General features: G+C 41.4%; 2 protein-coding genes across 6 annotated transcripts; one reads left to right on the forward strand and one right to left on the reverse strand.

Moving 5' to 3' along the window:
- Window positions 1-476: 476 nt before the first annotated feature.
- On the reverse strand, window positions 477-9342 carry FAM162A (family with sequence similarity 162 member A). 2 transcript variants are annotated; one of them, XM_074896696.1, is made up of 5 exons: window positions 9172-9342; window positions 8088-8213; window positions 5670-5778; window positions 2425-2533; window positions 477-731 (listed from the first exon to the last, which is right to left on the reverse strand). In XM_074896696.1, exons 1-5 carry the CDS (start codon window positions 9185-9187, stop codon window positions 636-638), a joined length of 456 nt encoding a protein of 151 aa, XP_074752797.1. In that variant the 5' UTR covers window positions 9188-9342; the 3' UTR covers window positions 477-635. The 2 variants fall into 2 exon arrangements, with proteins under 2 accessions (XP_074752797.1, XP_074752805.1); XM_074896704.1 differs by lacking the exon at window positions 9172-9342 and adding an exon at window positions 8985-9099.
- Window positions 9343-9449: 107 nt separating this feature from the next.
- Window positions 9450-20085, forward strand: MIX23 (mitochondrial matrix import factor 23). 4 transcript variants are annotated; one of them, XR_012632886.1, is made up of 6 exons: window positions 9452-9581; window positions 10423-10548; window positions 11081-11227; window positions 14651-14710; window positions 18064-18177; window positions 19986-20085. XR_012632886.1 is itself a non-coding variant. In XM_074896718.1 (5 exons), the coding sequence occupies exons 1-5, from the start codon at window positions 9531-9533 to the stop codon at window positions 18112-18114; spliced, it is 435 nt and encodes a 144-aa protein (XP_074752819.1). In that variant the 5' UTR covers window positions 9453-9530; the 3' UTR covers window positions 18115-18356. The 4 variants fall into 4 exon arrangements, 3 of the variants coding, with proteins under 3 accessions (XP_074752837.1, XP_074752819.1, XP_074752828.1); XM_074896718.1 differs by lacking the exon at window positions 19986-20085 and having other exon boundaries at window positions 9453-9581; window positions 18064-18356; XM_074896727.1 differs by lacking the exon at window positions 19986-20085 and having other exon boundaries at window positions 9531-9599; window positions 18064-18356.
- Window positions 20086-20291: the final 206 nt, after the last annotated feature.

The following is a 20291-nucleotide window of genomic DNA, read 5'->3' on the forward strand; positions in this document are numbered from 1 at the left end:
TTTTAGTGATGTTAATGCAGGTCATACAATTATTCTTGACTCAAGGGCTCCCCATAGACTTGTTCTGTCTTGCACAGAGGAACATATATTTGAAGCAGCCAGTAACAATATAGACTACATACAGCACCATTCTTATGGGAGGGGCCTTGAAGGAACCCCAAATAGTCAGTACTAGTGGATGACTGTCCAGTGAAGGTGTTTTGTTGGTGCAAGTATGGATGTACAAGCAGAAACCTAATGGGCTGTCCTTTTGTGTCCTAGTTGTCTTGTAGTAAGTGGTAAGTAAGAGCGTTAAGAATTCCTAAGGAGATTGGTATGAAGAATTCAGGTCCAGCTCCCGCAGTCTTTTGAAAGATGCCTGGTCTAGTGCATGTGGGAAACAATTATCCTGTCTCTCCAGTTTGCTCACTTGTCCTCTTCTGCTAACCCTGAAGAGGAGACTTTAGAGGAAAGGGGAGGTTGTTAGGAAAAGAAAATAGGTATTTCTGCTTTTATTGATTACAAGATCCTGTATTCATTCTTGAACATAAGAGTACAGAACTAACATACAGGACAGATGTAACTATATCCTCCTTACAGTGCTTGAAAAGGACTCAGGTTTTCTTCCCCAGTCCTTGGTCTCTTCATGTCCTCCTCTAAGGTTTAGCAGATGTACTCTGAGTAGCTTCCTCCTTCCATTGAGCTTTCTTCTCCAAGTTTATGCTTGTGAGAGATTCATGCCTTTTCACCGCCTACAACATAGTGACAAAGCAAGAGCAGTAAGGGTCACCTAAAGGACCACAGAGACGAAATGTGAATCAGTAGTTTACAAAATACCTGGCCTGTCCTTACCAAGGCACAGTTCTGTCAACTTTAATGCCAGGAAGAGAGAGTGAGTTAAAACATCCAGAGACAATTTTAGCTTAAAACTCATTGCTTCTCTGGTAATAAATTAAACCCTTTTGTTAAGGCACTAGAAGATACATTCTGTGCTTCTGGTCAGCATTTAATACTAATCAGAGGTACTGGAAACAAAAGTTATAATAGATTCCAGCTGCTGTGGAAAGGGTCCCAAAGTAGCTGTTGTCCTCTCTTTCCAGTATTTGCATTCACACTACTCCAATTTAAGAGGAAAATGTTCTGGGAATTGTCAGTGCTTGATCTTCTGCTAAAGCCAGGGAAAAACCTTTCCACTGTTTTGTTCCAGAGTCCTGCATCCTTTTAATTTTGCTAGGCAAATGCTGACAGAAACATCAAATTTGACTTCAACAGTTCACAGTGCTAGGATTGAGACCCTGTTACTAGTTTTAAGGTTTCTCTGGAACACTTAGTGGTCTATAGAAACAAGATCTTAACACTGTCATCAGAAGAACTGCTTCAGAGAAAGGCAGCACACAAATAAGTTCCTGCCCATACAGATGCTTTAAGCTCAGGGTTTTCTGCTTCCAGTTATGCTTAAAAGAATGTAATGGACTGTGTTTCTGTTACCATTGTGCTTTTTATCCAAAGTAACATGACAATCTCCACAGATTATATTCGCATTCCTTGATATAATTTAAGAGTAATGCTGCTGAGAGGTTTTAGCTTGGCTTCAGTACACACAGAGTGCTCCTCGCTTCTTTATAGAAATACCTCAAAGTTAATAGTTCACCAACTGTGTTAAACACGTAAAACTAAAGCATGACTAACCATTGCTGCACTTGGAATCTTAAACTTTACACTTACTCTCTTCATATGATGCAAATTAAATCATAGACCTAGTTCTGCCACATGAACTTCTTTGGCATCTTGCCAAATTCTACACAAGTGAAGGATATTCAGCATCTACAGGACATGGGAGCTTTTCTCTGAAACAGTTTTTCAATTCAACAAATGATAATTTGAGAAAACCTGTTCCATCTGCACTAAAGAAAGACTATTTTCTAATGCAATTAAAGGGCACAGAATTATTACTGACCATCATGTCACTGTTTAAAAGGACTTTTGAAAATTATCAAGTGTTTGTGGAGAAACATACTCATTTGCTATTTCCATTATATTGATTCTAGAGTGTTGCAGTATGTAGAGAGCCATTTGTAATTGGGCCCAAGGAGCATTTACCTGTCTACCAAATCCTCACAACAGAAGGTGCTCTTTCCTTTTGAACTCTGGCAGCCCATCAGCAAAATTAAGGGGTTAAAACAACATAAGCTGAGAAAAAAAGAAGTTGCCTTTTTTCCTTTTAAGGGAAGTGTATGCTTTTTAACAGTGCTATCACCCTTTTCTAACTTGGGAATTTATCAATGAGGGTCACTTCTGGGAGGACTTATTTTTAATTTCTGCTCAGTGATAAAATGAAAAAAAAAACCAGCCCACAAACCCAAACAAAACAGTACTAACAATCCACAGGAGGGACTGAGAAGTTTAAGACTGATTTGCACTTGCCAGCCAAAAATCTCCACTTACCTGCTTCCCTTTAATCACCATGACTATGCATCCCACTATGGTCAAGACAATCATTACGTAGCTGAACTTCACACGCAGTGTGGTCTTTGCTGCTCTGATCGTTTCAATCCTCAAGAAATAATAATAAAAGAACAGACTCCTTATCAAACAATTAGCCAGATAACTTATTTGGGTGTCTGATTTCTCCTAGCATGCTATCTATACAGTTTCACATAATGCTAATGGTACTTGGCTCTTTTCACAAAAAGATTCTACAAGAATGGGAAAGGCTGATCCCCAGCTACCTTTGGAGATACTTGGTCACAGAGGCATTCCTCTCTCAGTTGGAAAAAAACCCAATATTTTAAACCTTTGGTTATTGAATTGTTAAGAGACCATAGTGCCTTTCCAGACCACCTGACTGCAATGCAGAGGAGCAAGGCTGCACTATTTAACTACATATGTTCACTATGGAGAGGACAGGAAAAAGAGAGGGGTAGTTTTACTAATATGTTTTCCTTCATGTCAGCTCCCTCTGTGCTCACTACCACCTTCCAATATCTGCAAAGACAAAGAACACTTCATCTACATTAGAACTGTGATGTATTTAACATTGTAAAACATGCTTTTTCCTCACTAGCCAAAGCATGGTAAAAACCATTTGTCAGCAGGAATAAAATACATAACAGTTGGAGTTTCTGGAGTAGAAGGATGCATTATCACAGCTTAGCAATTCTTTCTGCCTGAACTTCAGAATAATTTCATTTATGATGCAGTCTATTTTCCAGCAAGAATGCTTCCTCTACTACAGGATTTGATAGTGCTACAGATTACACACTGGCTGCTGAAGATAATACTGCTCAGAAAGTCTGATTAGGACCTGGTAAAAGAGCAGTGGTTACCACTTCCCTCCTGATAGGAAAACAGACTACTTGAAGAATATTTACTCTAAGGAGCTCAGGAGGCATAGAGGGTTGTAAGCTTTCCAACATCAGCTTTGGACAGAGGACTCCTTTAAAATTTTTTATTTATTTTAGGGTGCTTATGTAGCCACACCAGTAGCTATACTACTCCTTTGGGAAACCTGTTGCCTAGTCTACTGTTATATTTTAAAAACTAGAAGTCTTCCACAAGAAGACTATCAGTTACTAAAGCATTCCAGCTGTATGTACATGGGATGGGTTAAAACAAAAAAAATCATGTTAGGTCATCTGAAAATTATCATTCTATCCAAATGACACCTCAGTTGCAGTTAAAGTTCATATTAGAGATAGGAGTGCAAGAAGGGCCAATGAAGCGGAATGCTTTTAGATGTGCTTTCCACAAAAACCAAAGGCTTACAGCCTATATATTTAACTCCCCTTGCAGAATTTAAAAGCAGTTGACTCTCTCCTGAAGGATGTCTAACATTCTCACTGATTAAACTTGGCACATTAGAAAGTTACAAATGACTAGAAAAGCATCAGCATCATGTGATGAAAGAATAAATGCATCAAACTACATAATTATACCTCAAAACTAACATGGGTAGTGAATTTAATGGAACTGGGAAATTATCACTGTACACAAATGTGAACATGGAATCTTCTATGACATTTTCACCATTATACTTGGAAGAAAAAAAGATACTGAAGGATCCATGATAGTTCAACAAGGTAAACTGCATGGGACCTAAGAACTGAAGAGAGTTTTACTACTGTTTTTCAAGAGGAGGGCAAGTGATTTGATCACTGTTTCAGAATATTGAGCCAAGTACAAGATTTCTGATTATAGAGAACACATCCATCTACTGTGAGACTAATAGCTAAATTTAGCTTCCAGGTTAATTGTTTTTGCTAATGATTTGCAATGAACAACTTGGGTGCAGACTGCAATTAAGCTGAAATGCACAGGAATAAGATTTTAAAACTTAAGTTATTTTTTAAGTACCTTAGATGTGTTAGAATACACAAGAGGAAAAGGTAGTTACCTGAACATGATTTGCATTTTAAATCAGTTCAGTGGCTAAGATTAATGTTTAATGAATGAGTTACTTCTGATCACCACATCTTGCAAGATTACTGAGTTCTATCACAAGTCCTTACAACCCACTCTTAATTCAGCTCAGAACTGGAAAATGAGCTTTTGTGCTTTTATAGTTCTCAATTGCCTTCTCAGGTTTGAGTGAACTATTTGCATAGGGGATTTTTATTTAGGCACTTGCAAAAATGGTCAGCTTTTATCAGAAGTTGGTTTGTCCTTCCAATAAATCATTGAAATGGCTTCAATCACTTCACTGTTTTCTTAAAAACACTCATGGCAAGTGTTTGGTGTGCAGAAATACATGAACTGACTATAGAATTTAATCTATGCCTTTATGTATTTCAAATGTATTTTTAAGAAAAAAGATACAATACAACATTGAAGAATTTCTTTTTAGCAATATTTATCCATTGAGATACATTTAGAAGAAACTCAAGATACATGGGTGGATTTTCAATTCCCATACAGTACCTCCAAACAGAGTATCTTTAGAGGGAAGCTACATAGTTTCTTTCTTAAGTAGTACAAGATTTACTCTATCTTTTTAATTTAAATAAATACATATATCTAAAAGCATTACAAGCATGTTTTAAAAGATAACTATACTACCACCAGGAATGTTTTTTACAACAATAATTGCCTGTTAAGTTTGATCGTCACTTTAGACAGGCAAGCAAGAACATCCAGTTTTATTTTCTTCTTTTCACATAGGGCAAAGCACTGCCATTTGCATTCCACCAGCAACAGGGAAATTTTGACTGTATATTTCCACTGTCAGTTTAAATTCCAAGAATAAAGAAAGTTGGCCCATGCCCTCTAGACATTCATTAATAGATATTTTAAATGAGTTTCAGTTATTTTATACCTATGTCATGACAAGTTTAACACAGTGGGAGACTGACATATAAATAAAAATGCTAGAAAATGCTTATGCTAACATTTGTGAAAAGCTTTTCTGATTGGGAGAGAAGAGTATAACTAACTTGTTTGTGATGTTTTTCTAATGAAACAACTTATAAATGCTAATCATCCCTTCAGAAAAAAAAGCCAAAGGGATATATTACCTCAGCAAAAGAGAATTGCTTAGGTTATCTCATCTACAAGATGATACACCAAACAGCAGTGTAAGAATTTTCAGCTGTGAAAACCCATTCCATTGAAGAAAAGTTATTCTGGACTTGCATTCAAGTAACTTATTCCTGTGTAGTCAATGTCTCCTTTATAGCTTCAAAACTGGCACTTACGAGACAGTCTCTGGTATATCTTCTGTTTTTTTGAAATGGCCTGCCCACAACAAAAATCTTTTCTCCCAGTCTGTAGGCTTGTGTCCAGGCACCCTCAAAGGAGGCTGACCTAAAAAAACCCCAACAAAATGCACAAACAAACAAAAACAAACAACCACCAAAAACAACAGTCAGAGAAGCTGAATTGCTGCAGCTGTAATGCAACCAGTTAGGGAGAGCAATGCAGAATTTTAAGTGTGATTACTAGAGTTTGTTACGGAACAAAAAGTATATCACAGCCAGATTAACAAACCTGTAAATATTGATTAAACTGAGGCCAATTAAGGAAAGCCAAAGCTTGCCCAAGACCTGTATATTTGTAGCTCTATAAATCTGCAAAACCTGCTCCAGCATCTAAGCTTCCTAAGGTGCTATGATACAGTTTTCCTATTACATTTAAATTAGTTTAAAAAAAATAAAAATCTAATGGAACTGCTACGAAAAAGCCAATATGCTGCACCACAAAATGTTTTGCATCACAAAATGTTAACTTTTCCAGGCAGTGTAAGATTTATCTTATCTGGGGGTATAAACAAACAGATGACCGTAGGCAAAGAGCAGACCCTCAGTTTTCTGCTCAGTCTTTCAAAATATTGAGAATGTAATAGGGGAAGGTTTCCATACAAAACATACCATGAAAATCTAGCAAACAAAGTGCAAAGATAGACAGCTTTTTGTCTCTTTTTTTTTTGGTCTTTCTTTTTTTAAACAATGGGAGGTAACCTGTATGGATGTGTGCTGCCTCGTGAATTCATGAATTATCTAGGAAGTGGGGTGGATACACAGTTTGCTGACAACACTGAGTTATTCAAAAACAAAGAAGAGGGCTAAGCGCAAAGAGCCACAGGGCTTCAGAATCCTGAGTCAATGAGATGGCCAGTGAAACCACACACATATAAAGAGGAAGCAACTCCAGTTTATGTACAAATGACACACTAACCTAACCATTATTGCTGAGGAGTAAGTCCTCAGGGTTTCATAGATTTTGGCAAAGTGTTCAGTAATAGAAAGGGAAACAGCATTACTAGCAATGATGAGGTACACAGGCCAACACAAAAAGCATTATCACGCTGTTGTATAAAACCGTGACTCCAGTATTTTGGAAAGCACGTGAAATACTGATCCCTCATCTCGGAAACAGCTGGAATAGAACGGGCACAGGGAAAAGTGGTAAGGACAGCCACAGGTATGGAATGGCCACCATATAAGAAACAGTATCACTGATTGAGAGCCTGTGGCCTGGAAAAGCAGTAACTGAAGCTCCCCTGAGCACAACAGAGAACACCAGAATCAGAAGTGATACTGGGATTGTGGGTTATAAGGAACAAGTCCTGCTTTAGAAAGGATATTGAATAAAGGAACATCAGACTGAAAAAAAGAATGCATAAGGTTCAAAAACAAAGACAAGACTCTATTTGTTTTCTCACAGCATGGTTCAGCTGAGGAATTCCTTCTTGGACAATGTGGATGCTAAAAATACATCCAGGCTTAAGAGACTGGGCAAATTTATGACAGAAAAATCCAGTGAGGACTACTGAACACAAAGATGCCACTTCTGGGGCAGCAGTGTAGGGGAGAAACACTATGTTATGTTTGCCCTCTTCATTAGATACTTGCTATAGGTCACCATTCCTATTAGTCTTCACAGAAATGTAAGGGAACTCATTTACTGGCCACTACTGGAGACACTGTGGTGTTTGGAGGAGCTTTCTCTCACCCAGTACAGCTGCATGACATTTTTAACACAGAAGCATGCAAAATGCTTCACATTTGTATGCTCCTTTTATCTAGCATCGGTAGGCCATGATGGGAACTTACTACACAGTAAGCCTGATTAGAACATCTTAACTGTCACATATATAGTGAAATACTGTTTCATGGCCTGAGCTTTACCCGACCAACTCCACCTTCAAACGTGAACCAACCCAACAATTCAGACTGACTCTCCTGCTGGGCACGTTCAATTTTGTGAACAGCTGCAGCTGGTTGTACTATGAAAAACTGAAGATGTTATTTTAGCTCATCCAACATTCCTAAACATCAACAGTTTACTTTGGGGTTGAACAGTGAGCTCTAGAGCATAGCTGAAGAGCCTTCAATGTAAGGCTGCATGTCAGGTAAGATACTAGTGACCTACTACAAAGCAAAAGCTGTGTTATTGTCACAAGAAGAAATACTGACTCCTGGCTTTGTTAAAAAAACAGATTTTATTGCTAAATTTAAAGCTGAGTTTTTCAGTATAAAGTTGAGAATTCTCTCTCAAAATCAGGGACATAAGTATCTACATCAGCCAAAAACTCCTGTTCAGATGATTGCTGCCCACATATCTAAGTATTTTGTGGCACGAATCATAGCATGATCATTATCAAAAACTCTTACTTCTTGGCTGAAGTTGACCTTCTTCCTGTGGTTTAATGCAAAGCCTTCTGCTTATCTTTGGATCCACTCCTTTAGTCATCTGCAGAATTGAGAGAATATTTCTTCCCAGCAGTTTAACAGCCCTATCTGGAAGAAAAAGCAGAGGATGCAACAGGGCCAAATCTAACTCAGAACAGTGGAAAGCAAAAATACTAGCTTTTAAATGGAAGTGTTTGGGGCTTTTTAAAAACAATAGGAAAAAGAAAGAAAAACAATAGGTACAAATCTAATATTATCAAGAAACAACAGATTTAGTTGTAACAGAGCCTACCAAAGAAATTAAAGCTTGTCTGCGAGTTATGACTTAAGCTTGCCCATTAACCTTATAGAGAAAAAAGGGAATGCAAGATTACAGCCTACAAGCAATTTTAAAAACACAATGCACCTGCCAATTTCAAGAAACGTATCTATTTATATGCTTAAGATATACTTTGGACAGTGCTATTTCAAGGACCGCACACCAGCATTCTACCAATCTTGTCAGATCCCAAAGCAAGTCACAGACTTGACAAAGTCAACAGAAAGCCAAAAAAGCAGAATCTTGCCATATAGAGATACCTACTGTTTAGTGTATTAGTGAAGGACAGGGTACCGTATATATGAAAACATACTCCCAAGAGCAAGCTTGTAACTGATCAATTAATATGATGAAAAAATTCTGAGGGAGGAAAAAACAACTTTGAAAGGCAAAAGGCACTTTTAAAAATATCAAGCGAGTTCTTTTTCTTCTTTATGCTGGCTAAAAAGGTCTCTCCTGTGAAGAACTGTTGCCCTTTATTTTCTAGGCATAATGCATTCCAGCTCTGAAAAAAATAAATTTACATTTATAGGGGACCCCCAACCTCAACGAAACCAAACCTTTTTCAAGGTCCTCAGAGAAGGCAAAAATGCAGAAATCTTTCTTTTAAAAAACTCCCACAAACCAACAAACCGTCAGGCTGCCTCTGGGTTGACCACGCCGCCTCGCCCACCGCCTTACTGGCGAACCGGCGGGCAGCCTGTGCCCTAGAGCCTCCCGGGGCTCGGGCCCGGAGCAGTCACTCACCGGCGCGGCCCCACATGGCGCAGGCTCCCGCCCCGGCGGAACGCGCGGCCTCGGCCCAGCCCGGCACCCCTCAATGTCACCGCTGTGCCGGCACCGCGCTCCGCCCCAGGCCTGCGACTGGAGAGGAGCGGCGGAACGCGCGGGCGCCGCACCGAGGCCGGCCTCGCCGCGCCGCTAACCGGACCCGCCTCTGAGAGCGCCGCCGGAACCCGCCCCGCCGCTCCACCAAGGGCCCGCCCTCCACCCGCTGGATTGGCCGCCGCTGCGGGTTTCGGCCTTTCTAATATGGCGGCGACCCCTGCCCGTCATCCCGCCTCGCCGCTGTATTGGCCGCCGCCGCGCGCCTCGGCTTTTCCAATATGGCGGCGCCCAGCGGAGCGGCGAGCTGTGAGGACTTCGCCGAGTTTCAGGTAACCCGCCTGGGGCTGGTGCGGAGGGGCGGGGGGCGCGGGGGTCGGGCTCGCTTCCACCGCCTGCTAGCGCCCGGTGTGCTCCTGCCGCCACCGCGCGGCCCTGAGGGAGAGCGGCGAGGTCACCCCTCCCCGCAGCGGTCGGGATGCGGCGGCGGGGAGGGGGCAGGGCCCGGCCTTCCCCTCACGTCCCACAGCGGCAGCGCGGAGCCCTATCGGACAGAGAGCGGGGCGGGGGATCCCCCTCCCGGGGCTCCTTCCTGGGAGCCCGCGGTGCGGGAGCCTCCGTGGGCGCCTTCACGTTGTGAAGTACCACGCGTGTCTCCAGCGGCGTGAGCAGGGTCCGGCTCGGCGGAGGCAACTGGCCTGTTTCTCAAACATCTTGCCCCACAAAAAAAAGGCGGTTTTGCAGTCGGGAGTTACCGTCCTGCTGCAGGTCGTGCCCGGTTTCCCGCCTCGAAACGTTCCCGGGTGGGGATGGGGCCCTAGACAGCGGCTCCCGGCTGGCGGTACCGCGGGCGGGTGTCCTGGGGGAACCGGGGCGAGCAGGGCCAGGCTGCTGCGGCGGCGGCGGGGCCGGGGGGCCCCAGGGCGGTGGTACTTACTCGGCGCTGACTAGTTCTCTCCCCGCTCTGGCCTTGCTGCTAAGGAAATGAGTTGGTTTGCAGCACGTAGTCCTGCGCGCGGAAATTGTTCGTTTGGTGGGATTTTTCTGCTGTTTGTAAGCAATCTACATAGTTTTCTATTAAAAGACTCATGGTTTTTTTTGTTTTTTGTTTTTTTTTGTAGTAGGCTTTTCTCGGAGATCTAAGCAAATATTTTTATTTTTTTTTTTATACAGGAGTTGCTCAGGGTGATGAGGACAATTGATGACAGAATTGTCCATGAATTAAACACTACGATCCCAACAGCTTCCTTTGTGGGGAAGATTGATGCCAGCCAGACGTGTAAAGAGCTGTACCAGTCAGTGAGTGTGCGCTCCTCTGACTTCCAGCTCCCTTTCTGGGGTTTTGTTATGTGCAGTGGCCAGTAAAGCCTCCTCAGTTTCTAAGAAAACCGCTATTGATAGATTGTGCCTCATGTATCTGTTAACTAGCACGCTCGACTTCTCTACGCACCTAAACCACATGCACGTAACATCTACTTTGATTTAAAACCATGCAGGGAACTTATTTATGCTGCAATACCGAGCCTTCTAGGTGTGCTTCAGGCTTCAGTGGGTGGTGTTGGCCCAGTCCACTCCTTTCTTTTAGAAATGAGTGCTAGCACGCTTTTCCTGCTCCTTTGCGAGACTCCTGCTCGTGTGTGTCTTGGACTTTGGATCACATTGGAAGCTGCTGCTCAAAGCAGTGTCGCTTTCAACATGTGGATTATAGAGTCAAAGGGATTTTTATAGGCACAGCAACACCTTGATTTTAGAAAGTTTCTCTTTTAACTTGTAACTTGGAAGTTTTTACGCTCTGCTGAGTTGTTGTGATTTTCTTTCTCTCCCCACTTAGTTGATGGATGCTCACACCAGCAGAGAGAGAATCATCAAAAACTGCATTGCTCAGACTTCCAGTGTAGTAAAAACTCTCAGAGAAGAGAGGGAAAAGGCCCAGGATGACGTAGCATTATTAAAGCAACTCAGGAAAGAGCAGACAAAGGTGAGTGGTAGAGCTTTTTAGATATCACTTAGAGAGGAAGAAGAGAGCGTGTTTCCCAAGCAGAAAGACCAGTGTGATGGAGACAACCTGAAGGGGACTCTGGCTGACTCAGCCAGTCTTTTCCAAGGCTCTTGTTGGCTGGGTTTGTAACAACCATGTGCCCTAGCCCTCAAAACAGAGCTGCTTTTGCCCTGCAAGTGGAGCGTTTTTGGAGATCCTATGACACAAATGCTGTAGACAAACACATGTGTTTCCCCATGGTGGCTCTAACCTTCACTGGCTAACACCACTTAGCCTCACCTGGGGCTTGCTTAGTCCTTTCAATATGCCTGAAGGTTCATTTTGCCTTCTTGAGATCTTGTCAAACTAGTATGTCTGCAAACAGCAGGTATGAGTGCCCAGATACAAACACCGGAAGATAATGAAATACAGCTTTTGTATATGTTTCTTTCACCACATGGTTGCGCAGCCTTAAAACTGTCCCTTTTCATTGTTGCCCTGAGAAACATTGTTCTTGGTGTGTTAACTGGATTTTCTGTCCTCTATGATGAGCTGCCAGGCAACCTTGAAATCCACTTTTTTAATTGTTTAGTATTTCTTGTATTAATTTTTTTGAGTACCTTGTGATGGTATGAGAGAGACTTCTGGGTTTACAGAAGGCATTTTAATGTGCAAACGCTCTCTCAGCCTTCTGGCCTCTGGATGAAAACCAGAGGTGAACAGACGTGATCTGGATGGAGGATCAGAATTGGAGAAGGGAACCTCGCTGAAGTTTTTTCCTCATTCCAGGGCCTCATTTATAGGGGAAAGGGTACCACATGTGTAGCTCTAGGAGTGGAGATTAGCAGGGATGTGAACTGTTCCATTGATTTCTCTTCCAGACCTGCTCCTCATGGCTCATGTTTGCTTTACAATTTTTTCCACACCGTATGCTTGGAGCACGTACTAAATAAGCTTATTACTTTTTTTGCATACGCTGGCTAGGTGTGTCTGTTTGTGTTCAGCAGTTTAGTGAGCCTTCCTCTGTTGAGGACTATCTTAACCAGGGTTTCTAAACTTCTTCGAGTTTCCAATGTAATGCTGAGTTCTCCTCATAACAGCCAGACATCCCACTATCATTTATATAAATATATACATATATATAGTCCTATATCCTGGGTGCAGCTTTCCCTGCTGCAGTACTACAAGACTTGAAGAGGTGGGTCTTGAAATTTTGCTTGAAATTTTTTCCCAGGCACTGCGTGAGTGAACTGTTTGTTCATGTGCTCTTCAGAGAAGTGCTCTGTCACGAGCTCAGATTTAAGGAAGCAGGTGACAGGCAAGTGGTTTTATTCTTAAAGCTTCACTTCTGGAACTGCTAACAAGCATCCCTGTTAGTTTGGAAAACTAGAATGGTAGTTTAGTATTTTCTACAAATTTTGTTTGCAGAGCCAATTCTTTACAATAGTTTAGTTATTGAGCCCAGAACCTATCACTGAAACCATGAGGAGGATCACAGTGATAATGTTTAATAACTGGAGATGATCTCAAATGTTAAAAGCAATCCATGATTTGGAAACATGCCAGAAATCTTTTTATGAGATGGCCTCAAGTTTGCAGTTGGACTTTGAGGTGTAGTCCCTCACATTATTATTTTTTTTTGATTCTTGTGTGAAAGTTGTTTTTCTGTTTTTCCTACAGCTCAAGTAACCTAGCTTGATAGAATACATCCTGCATTTAAGATTATGCATTTCAAATGTATATTCACTTGATTGCAATACTGATCTGGTTTCTCTTGTTATTTGTGTTTCTATTACCCTGCTAATGGTACGTATTGGAGGACTTCATACAAAATTATTACTTTGAGGTCACTGAATAAGCAAACTTAGAGTAGTGTCAGTCTGACAGCCAATTCTTTGACTCTGTTTACATTAACATATCACTGGATTATTGTATTAATTTTTTATCATCTTTACTTGAATGAAGTGTCAAAATATCCAATAAATAGATTCTGGAAATCCAAAACATACAGTATCGTGATTATTAGCTTTATCAAGTGAGTTAGGAAGACTTGTTAAAATGTCAGAGTATATTTTAGAAACAAAAAATCCTCCTCTATAGCCGTGTTGATTGATGCTGTATTGGTGTTTAGGTCTGCAACTCTGAGGAAAAGGCTAAAATAGTAGTTTTACTTAGGCTTGGTGTCAAAGGCAATTAATGTGACGTCCAGATGATTATAAAACCTGTTCACATCCTCCAGCAGGAAAAACCTTTCTTTGAACTGCCAAGGACCTTCTGGGTTATTTTATAGAGACTAGTCCTGGTCATCTAGTCTCTTCATGGTTACTGAATTGTTATTTCAAACAGTTTGAAGTTGTGTTGAGTAGGTAAAAGTCCATCCACCAACTGTAGTAACTGTGTGTGTCTGGACATCTCTACTTTGAAGGTTTTTGATGGGATTCCTGTCTTGACTTGCACCTGTTCACCAGCTCTAATTGGAACTATGTCTTTGAAATGGATAAACTCCAATTGTCAGTCTGTTGCGTTAAAGACTCCAGCAAAAATACATCCTAAATGTAGGCAAAAATGACAGATGGTTCTTATATCTCCTACTATTGCTTCAGGGTCTCGTGGTAGGGTTAAATTACCACAGGTCACCTGAACACAACTGTCACACCAGCCCCTTGGAGATTCTAATAAGTGCAAAACAAAGAGATTCTTATATTTCTCATGGCTTGAGTGAGTGCTCAGGAACTGTCCACTGTGGTAGCTCTTGCCAGAGCTTTTGCATCTGTGTAAACCTGAATTGTCCTGCTGTGATCACATAATATTAACTGGTTCAGATAGTGTGAACATACGTGATGTGTTCTTGTAGACCCTTTTTTGGTCAGCGCGCAGAATAGATGCAAAGGAAGCGGAGAAGCTCTCTTTATGATCTTAATTCTAAATCCAGAATCTGACATCTGTGTTCAGTCCTAGCTTTGTTGCCAGCTCCTTATGTGACTCCAATAATGCCTGTGTGGAGGAATTGACAACTCAGGGCTTCAGAGCTAACGCCAGCACTGGCATTCTCTGTGTTGAGTGCTTGAATTAAGTGGAGTTATTTTTGTCTGTGAAGCCATTAATGTTAATCAGCTAATTGCTAGCAACTCTTGACAGGCAATATTTAAAAACAGTGTTAGTAATCAGGAGCTACCTCTGCCAGGCTTGCATGGCGAGTCTGCCTTCACCATGCCCTTGTAGACTTCGGTCTCCCTGAGTATTGGCTGAACAGAAAGGCCAGGCTTTCAGGAAGATTACGCATCGTGCCCTTCAGTTTGCATTATCGGAGGGGACGTGCACCTGGTCCTGAGGTTGCGGTCTAGAAAGTTACAATGGTAGTAAATACTGATGGCTGCAGGGAGGCCTGTTTGACAATAACCCTTTATCTGTTACTTTCTGCAGTTGAAACTGATGCAGTCGGAACTGAATGTTGAAGAAGTGGTAAACGACAGAAGCTGGAAGGTACTCAGTCATTTAAAATAGCGATGATGTTCTGTCCTGACAGACAGTCCTGTACTGGAGGTGTGGGATTGGTGCCTTATGAGGCAGGTTAATTAGAAATAGGGGAGGGCAGTGCTGGGGGAAATGTTTTAGGTCAGTCACTTTCCCAGTTCTGGATGCAGAGATCAGAGTTTTTCAGCTGCACTGCATCTGATTCAGAGGGGAGGAAGGACTGTGGCGTACTCCCTTTCTCCTCCTTGCCCAGGAGCTAAGGTCTCTGTAGACTTCTGTGGTGGCCTGTATGAAAAGCTTTGCTGGGTCTTTAACGATGTCAGAGTGATGAGTCGTTCAGATTTGGCCCTGTTTGGTACTGATTGTGCTTCTGAGCAGAGGCCGGAGGAGGGTGGGGCTGTAGAAGTTGAACCTTTTCCTCATAGAGCTTCTGCAAGTCCAGACTGATGCTCCCTGATGCAAAGGGCAGGCTTGCTGTTGCTCTCCTGTGTCAACAGAGGGTGCAGATCACCCTCTGAATTGATGTCCCCAGCCGCTGTCTTGTTACAAAGTGATTTTAACACGGAGCTTAAATTCTGAGGTGCCTGTATTCTGTCACTGCAGCATTCGCATCTAGCATCCTCTTCTGGTTTGTTGCAGCTTTTCAGAGCTTTCTGTGTAGAGAACCTCTTGCCCTCTCTAAATGCAAAAAGGATTTTTACGAATAGCTAGTACTAGCTGCAGCTCTCTTTTTAATCTCTGCTTCAGGATTTTAGTCCCCTAGATTGCATTGTGTAAAAGGCAATACAGCTTTAAGTCTTATGTATTCTTGGAGGTCTAGTCACCACAGTACAGCTCAATGCAGGCTGATTAGATAAGAATTTACATGGTTTTCCAGGTATGCTTTGCCATCAGTACTACCTCTGTGCTGCCTGAAAAACCTTATCATGCTCTTAAGCTTAATTAATTTTAAACCAGCTAAGCAGTGCCACAGCCTTAACAACATGCTGCAGGTTACCAGTGCAGATATTTTATGGTGACTCTGCTCTAGGGGGCCAACAGCTGCCTCTGTCTTCATTCTGAAGCCCAGAATTGGCACTAAACTTAGAACTGATGCCAGTAATTTCCTGTAGGTGCATTAAGCTTTTACAAGTGAGAGAAATGTTTAATTTTTTCTGAAGAAGGAGAGTTCTGAAGTTGGAGAGTTTATGAACAATGAGGTATGCATGCTGCAGGGGTATTTTAGCATTGAGCTGCCTGTAAAAATATGTTATTGAAGGAATTAGAACCACAGTTGTGAACCAAATGCAATATGTTACATGGAAGTGGTTATTGGTTTGCATGTGAGGAACTCCACTCTATTTTAGTGTTGCAGACTTTTAATTGGAAAGTACATATATATTTACATTAACCCTAATCAACTGAAAAGCGATTGGAAAAATCTGATTAGGAAACAGTTATTTTCAAACACACACTCTGGGGAGCTGTAGCAATAGTGCCATACAGGAAAATGCTGCTTTATAGAAATGCATGCAGTGGAATTTTGTTTGACTGATACCAAACAAGGAATTGACTTGCAAAACAAGACACTTGTGATACTCCCTGTACAGCATCTCCACAGTGGAGTTTGTCGTTGCAGTGTTTTGTATTAATTCATAAAAACCAGCAGAATCAGACTTCTGCATAGTAACACAAATGTTAAGATTTCTCAGACACTGTTTTTCCTGTCTGAAAAATTAGGATAGCACTTCCCAGGTAGACTGATGGAGTTAAATGGCCTGTGTAACACACAGAGATCTGTGGGTCAGTGATCCTAAAAGTAGGAGATGGTTATTAAGATTGCAGTATTGATCTTCCACAGTCTGAGAGTCATGTTAAAGGTGCTTTAAAAGTTTTTATGACAGCAAGCTGGTTTGTTGTTTGATGCAAGAGTCCCTTACAGTGTCTTAGAGTGTATTTACATGCCCTTAAAATGTCTTTGACAGACAATGGACAAGAGTGGTGCAATTTTGTTAGTATTAAAATGTTTCTAAATAGGAACCCTTTGTGGCTCTTAATTTCTACAGTTTCCTTCTATCACTCATCTGATCTCAGACCTTTACATTCTCTTAACTTTTCCAGAGGTGTCCATTGCATGTGGTAACGTAATGGGACAGGCTGGCTGCGTGTGTGTGAAAGAAGCTATATCACAACTTCTGTTTTCTGCAATATGAAGCAGTTTTTAATATGTGTCTGTTTCTTGAAGTAAATTAAATTTGAAAATAAGTTGAAAATTACTCAAAAAATTTTACGAATCAGTGCTACAACTAATGCATGCTCCAAACTTCACTTTTGCTGAAGTTGCCATATTTTCTGAACTCTGAATAAGGAGGTGAGCTGTAGGAGTAGAAGATTCTAGGAAGATACAGTTTAAAATATATAAAGTGATGCATAACTTCCCCAAAATTACAAGACCACTCACTTTGTGTGTGAAGCCGGTAGGAGAGTTCATGAAACCTGATATCCTGAAGATCACAGGCATTTAGATCTGAAAAGTCCCTGGACAGCTTGGCAAAACTCTTGCTCTTGCAGGAGTGCTGCTGGTGGGGCAACTAATAACTGCCAGTGCCTCAACTTGGTGCTAGGTGGTGCTCGTGTTGCTTTTCAGGACGTGCACTGGACAAAGTTTGGAGCCAAAATGCTAACTATATCTCTTGTAAAGAGCACCTGTAACTTTTGTGGAGCCTATGTCTTGTGCTTTTGATTCAGACTGCTTTACTTTAAATACTTGCATTTATTGGCTGTCCTTAGGGTAAGCAGTCTGCTTGACAAGGCCTGCAGTTCAGTCTCTAGTTTTGTGTGCTAAATTTTACCCAGAAAGGTGCCAGAGGTGAGAGCAGTGTGCCCTTTGCAGTAGGAGGGCCGGCAGCATCAGCATCTGTGATTAGATAAGTAAAAGTGCAAACCTGGCTTTCGAGAGCCCTTACACCTCTTCTTAGGTGTCACAACAATGGTAAAATGTGTTTGCTTGGGAAAGAGAAGAATACAGTGTCCAAATTTAACAGAACACAGCTGGTCAGGAGCCTTCCACTTAAAAAAAAAGGCATTATCCTCTTTGAGGATGACAGACTACCAGGATTATAAGCCTGCCTTATCTGAGGGAGAACACTTTTAGTGCTGTGCAGACCCCCAGCATCAGGCTGCAAACTCTGGATTCACTAAAGCCAGGAGAGAAGGTGAATGGAGACAGATGCCTTGGTAAGTACCATTTATTGGTACAGCAGAGCTGGGCAGCTTGAGATGGGTGATGTGTGAGGGGGTAGTTGCCTGAACTAGCTCTGAAGTTCTGCTCTTCTCCTGGATGAGGGCTGATTCGCTTTTGCTCTTCTGTTTTGGTGTCTCAGGTATTTAATGAGCGTTGCCGAATTCACTACAAGCCTCCGAAGAGTCAATGATGTGGGGTATTTTCCATCAAGGTGGTCCATAACCATGAGAGCCAAACTGGAAAGAGACCTTGGGTGAGCTGTATTGGGACCCTCCAGAACCAGTAGAACCCAGTCTTACTTGTTTTGGACCTACTTAGCTGAAATATCAAGGTTGAAGTGATTCTCCTGTAATTAAGACAAAACAACTCATCTTTTGTACAAAATATGTGAACAAATGAGTTTTATAGTATTAAAATAATTTTCAAATGGAATGTGAAACTGGCATCTTTCTTGAACTTCTACAGCTTCAGCAATCCTAGAGGGGGAAAAACTGTGAAAACCAGCTCTGAGCAGGACTCTCCCTGAACTGGTGCTTTCTAAACTATCAGTGAATGTGGTGTGTTTGTGCAAATAACCAACTAAAATCTGAAAAGAAGTAAAAATGACAGAATGATCAGCAAGCATAGATTCAGCATCCCTGAAAGTAAGAAGCTACCAGCATTGTTCTGAACTACTCAGCACTAGCAGCGCTGGTTCAGAGTTGCATGTGGATACAGGTTTGCCATTTTCCCACAAAACTGGCAGGCAGCATCTGTTGCATGCTGTCCTTTGTTCTGTGTTACCAAGTTTTGGATTTTTCCTTTAAATAGGGGATGTGGTGTCAATTAAAACCACTTTGGGTTGGAGGTAAAGATATGTCCCATTCGGGAATGAGACAGTTAACTATCCAGTGACCCCATTTTTGTCCCTCCCTCTGAAACTCTACAATTAGTTCTATAGGTGAATTGCATTTTAACTGAGAAAACAGGTGTGTATCTGATCCTGTTGATTCTGGCCACAGTGGTGTATTTAAAAAGCTTTGATGCAACACTCTTGGAGTAATACCGCATTTAAAAGCAGATAAGTAGGAGGAAAGCAGGATTGCTGTAATCATACTTTTATTTTTTACTCATGCTAATTGGCTGACCGGCAAATGACAAGGTCTGGTTTGTTGCTGGCTGTTACATTACTGCTTTGTGGCTAGCTGTTTTACTACTTAGTGATAAGTCTTTAAGAACCATTGAACTTGAACAGAGACTTAAAAGTATGGGCCTCATCTTGCAAACACTTTGGAATTCAGTAATGGCAGTGAAATGACTATACACTCATTTCTCTAAAAGCTGTGCATCTATGGGGGGTGGAAAGTAAATGGAGGAACATACCTGTGTTACTGAAAGCTGGCAAAACTCTGTTCAGCATCATCTGTTTTATAGTTCTTTGTCCAGTAGAGACTCGGACTACTTGGTGGCCTTTATTTTTAGGCAGCAAAGTAATTTATTCTCACTTTTCTTTGAGAATGAAGCAGGAATTTATCTTAAGACTTCGAGGATGTAAATCCTAATGTTCAAACTTCTTTTTTTTTTTTTCCCTTTTTTTCTCCAAGGTACTGGAACTGCTCTAAGCAGAACTTTACTCCAGTTGGAGCACTCATCTCACTCTTGAAGTATTCTCATTGTTTTTCTGCAACTCTGAAAGCAGAAAGCCTATTTGTTCTTCAGTGATTAAATTCTTATAATTGTGTATCCTCAAAGTGGAAAGCAAATACTGCTCAGAACTGTGGGCTGAATTGCCAGTAACCTAATTTCCACAGGAGGTGGTCTGCTAATGAGATGTTGAGAACAGTTAGTTTTGATTTCAAATATTGACCTCTAATATAGGTGTCAAAAATATTTGTTGTCTCCAGGGCCTGTATCTGCAACTGCAGGGACAGATTTTCCTTTTAAGCCAGTTGTATGATAGAAACTTCTGCCAGCGTGTATAGAGTTGGCATCAATGCTCTTGAAATTTAAGCTTTTGTTGTATTTCTGTAGAAACTGAAGATTGTAATGAGAATTAATCATTGTCCTCCTCTATCCATCTAGATGTTTGCTCAGCTGTTGTGGGAAAACTTCACTTAAGCAGATGCTGTGAAAATGACCTGTGAAGTGGATGTGTGATACATACACTTTTTTTTTTTTTTTTTCTTCAGTAAACCAGCCTAGTATTTGTTATGAGAACTATGGAAAAAAATCTCAACCCCAACATAGCACTATTTTTCCTTTGAATATAAGGCTAAACAAGTAGCTCTATACAAACCTGTATATGACAAACTTCTGACACCATAAGAAGACGTCTAAGTCCCAAACATCCCTTCTTCAGGTGTTTGCAGCTTGTATTCAGAGGGTTGC

Source organism: Athene noctua, chromosome 1 (genome assembly GCF_965140245.1).
Source record: "Athene noctua chromosome 1, bAthNoc1.hap1.1, whole genome shotgun sequence".
Taxonomy (NCBI): domain Eukaryota; kingdom Metazoa; phylum Chordata; class Aves; order Strigiformes; family Strigidae; genus Athene; species Athene noctua.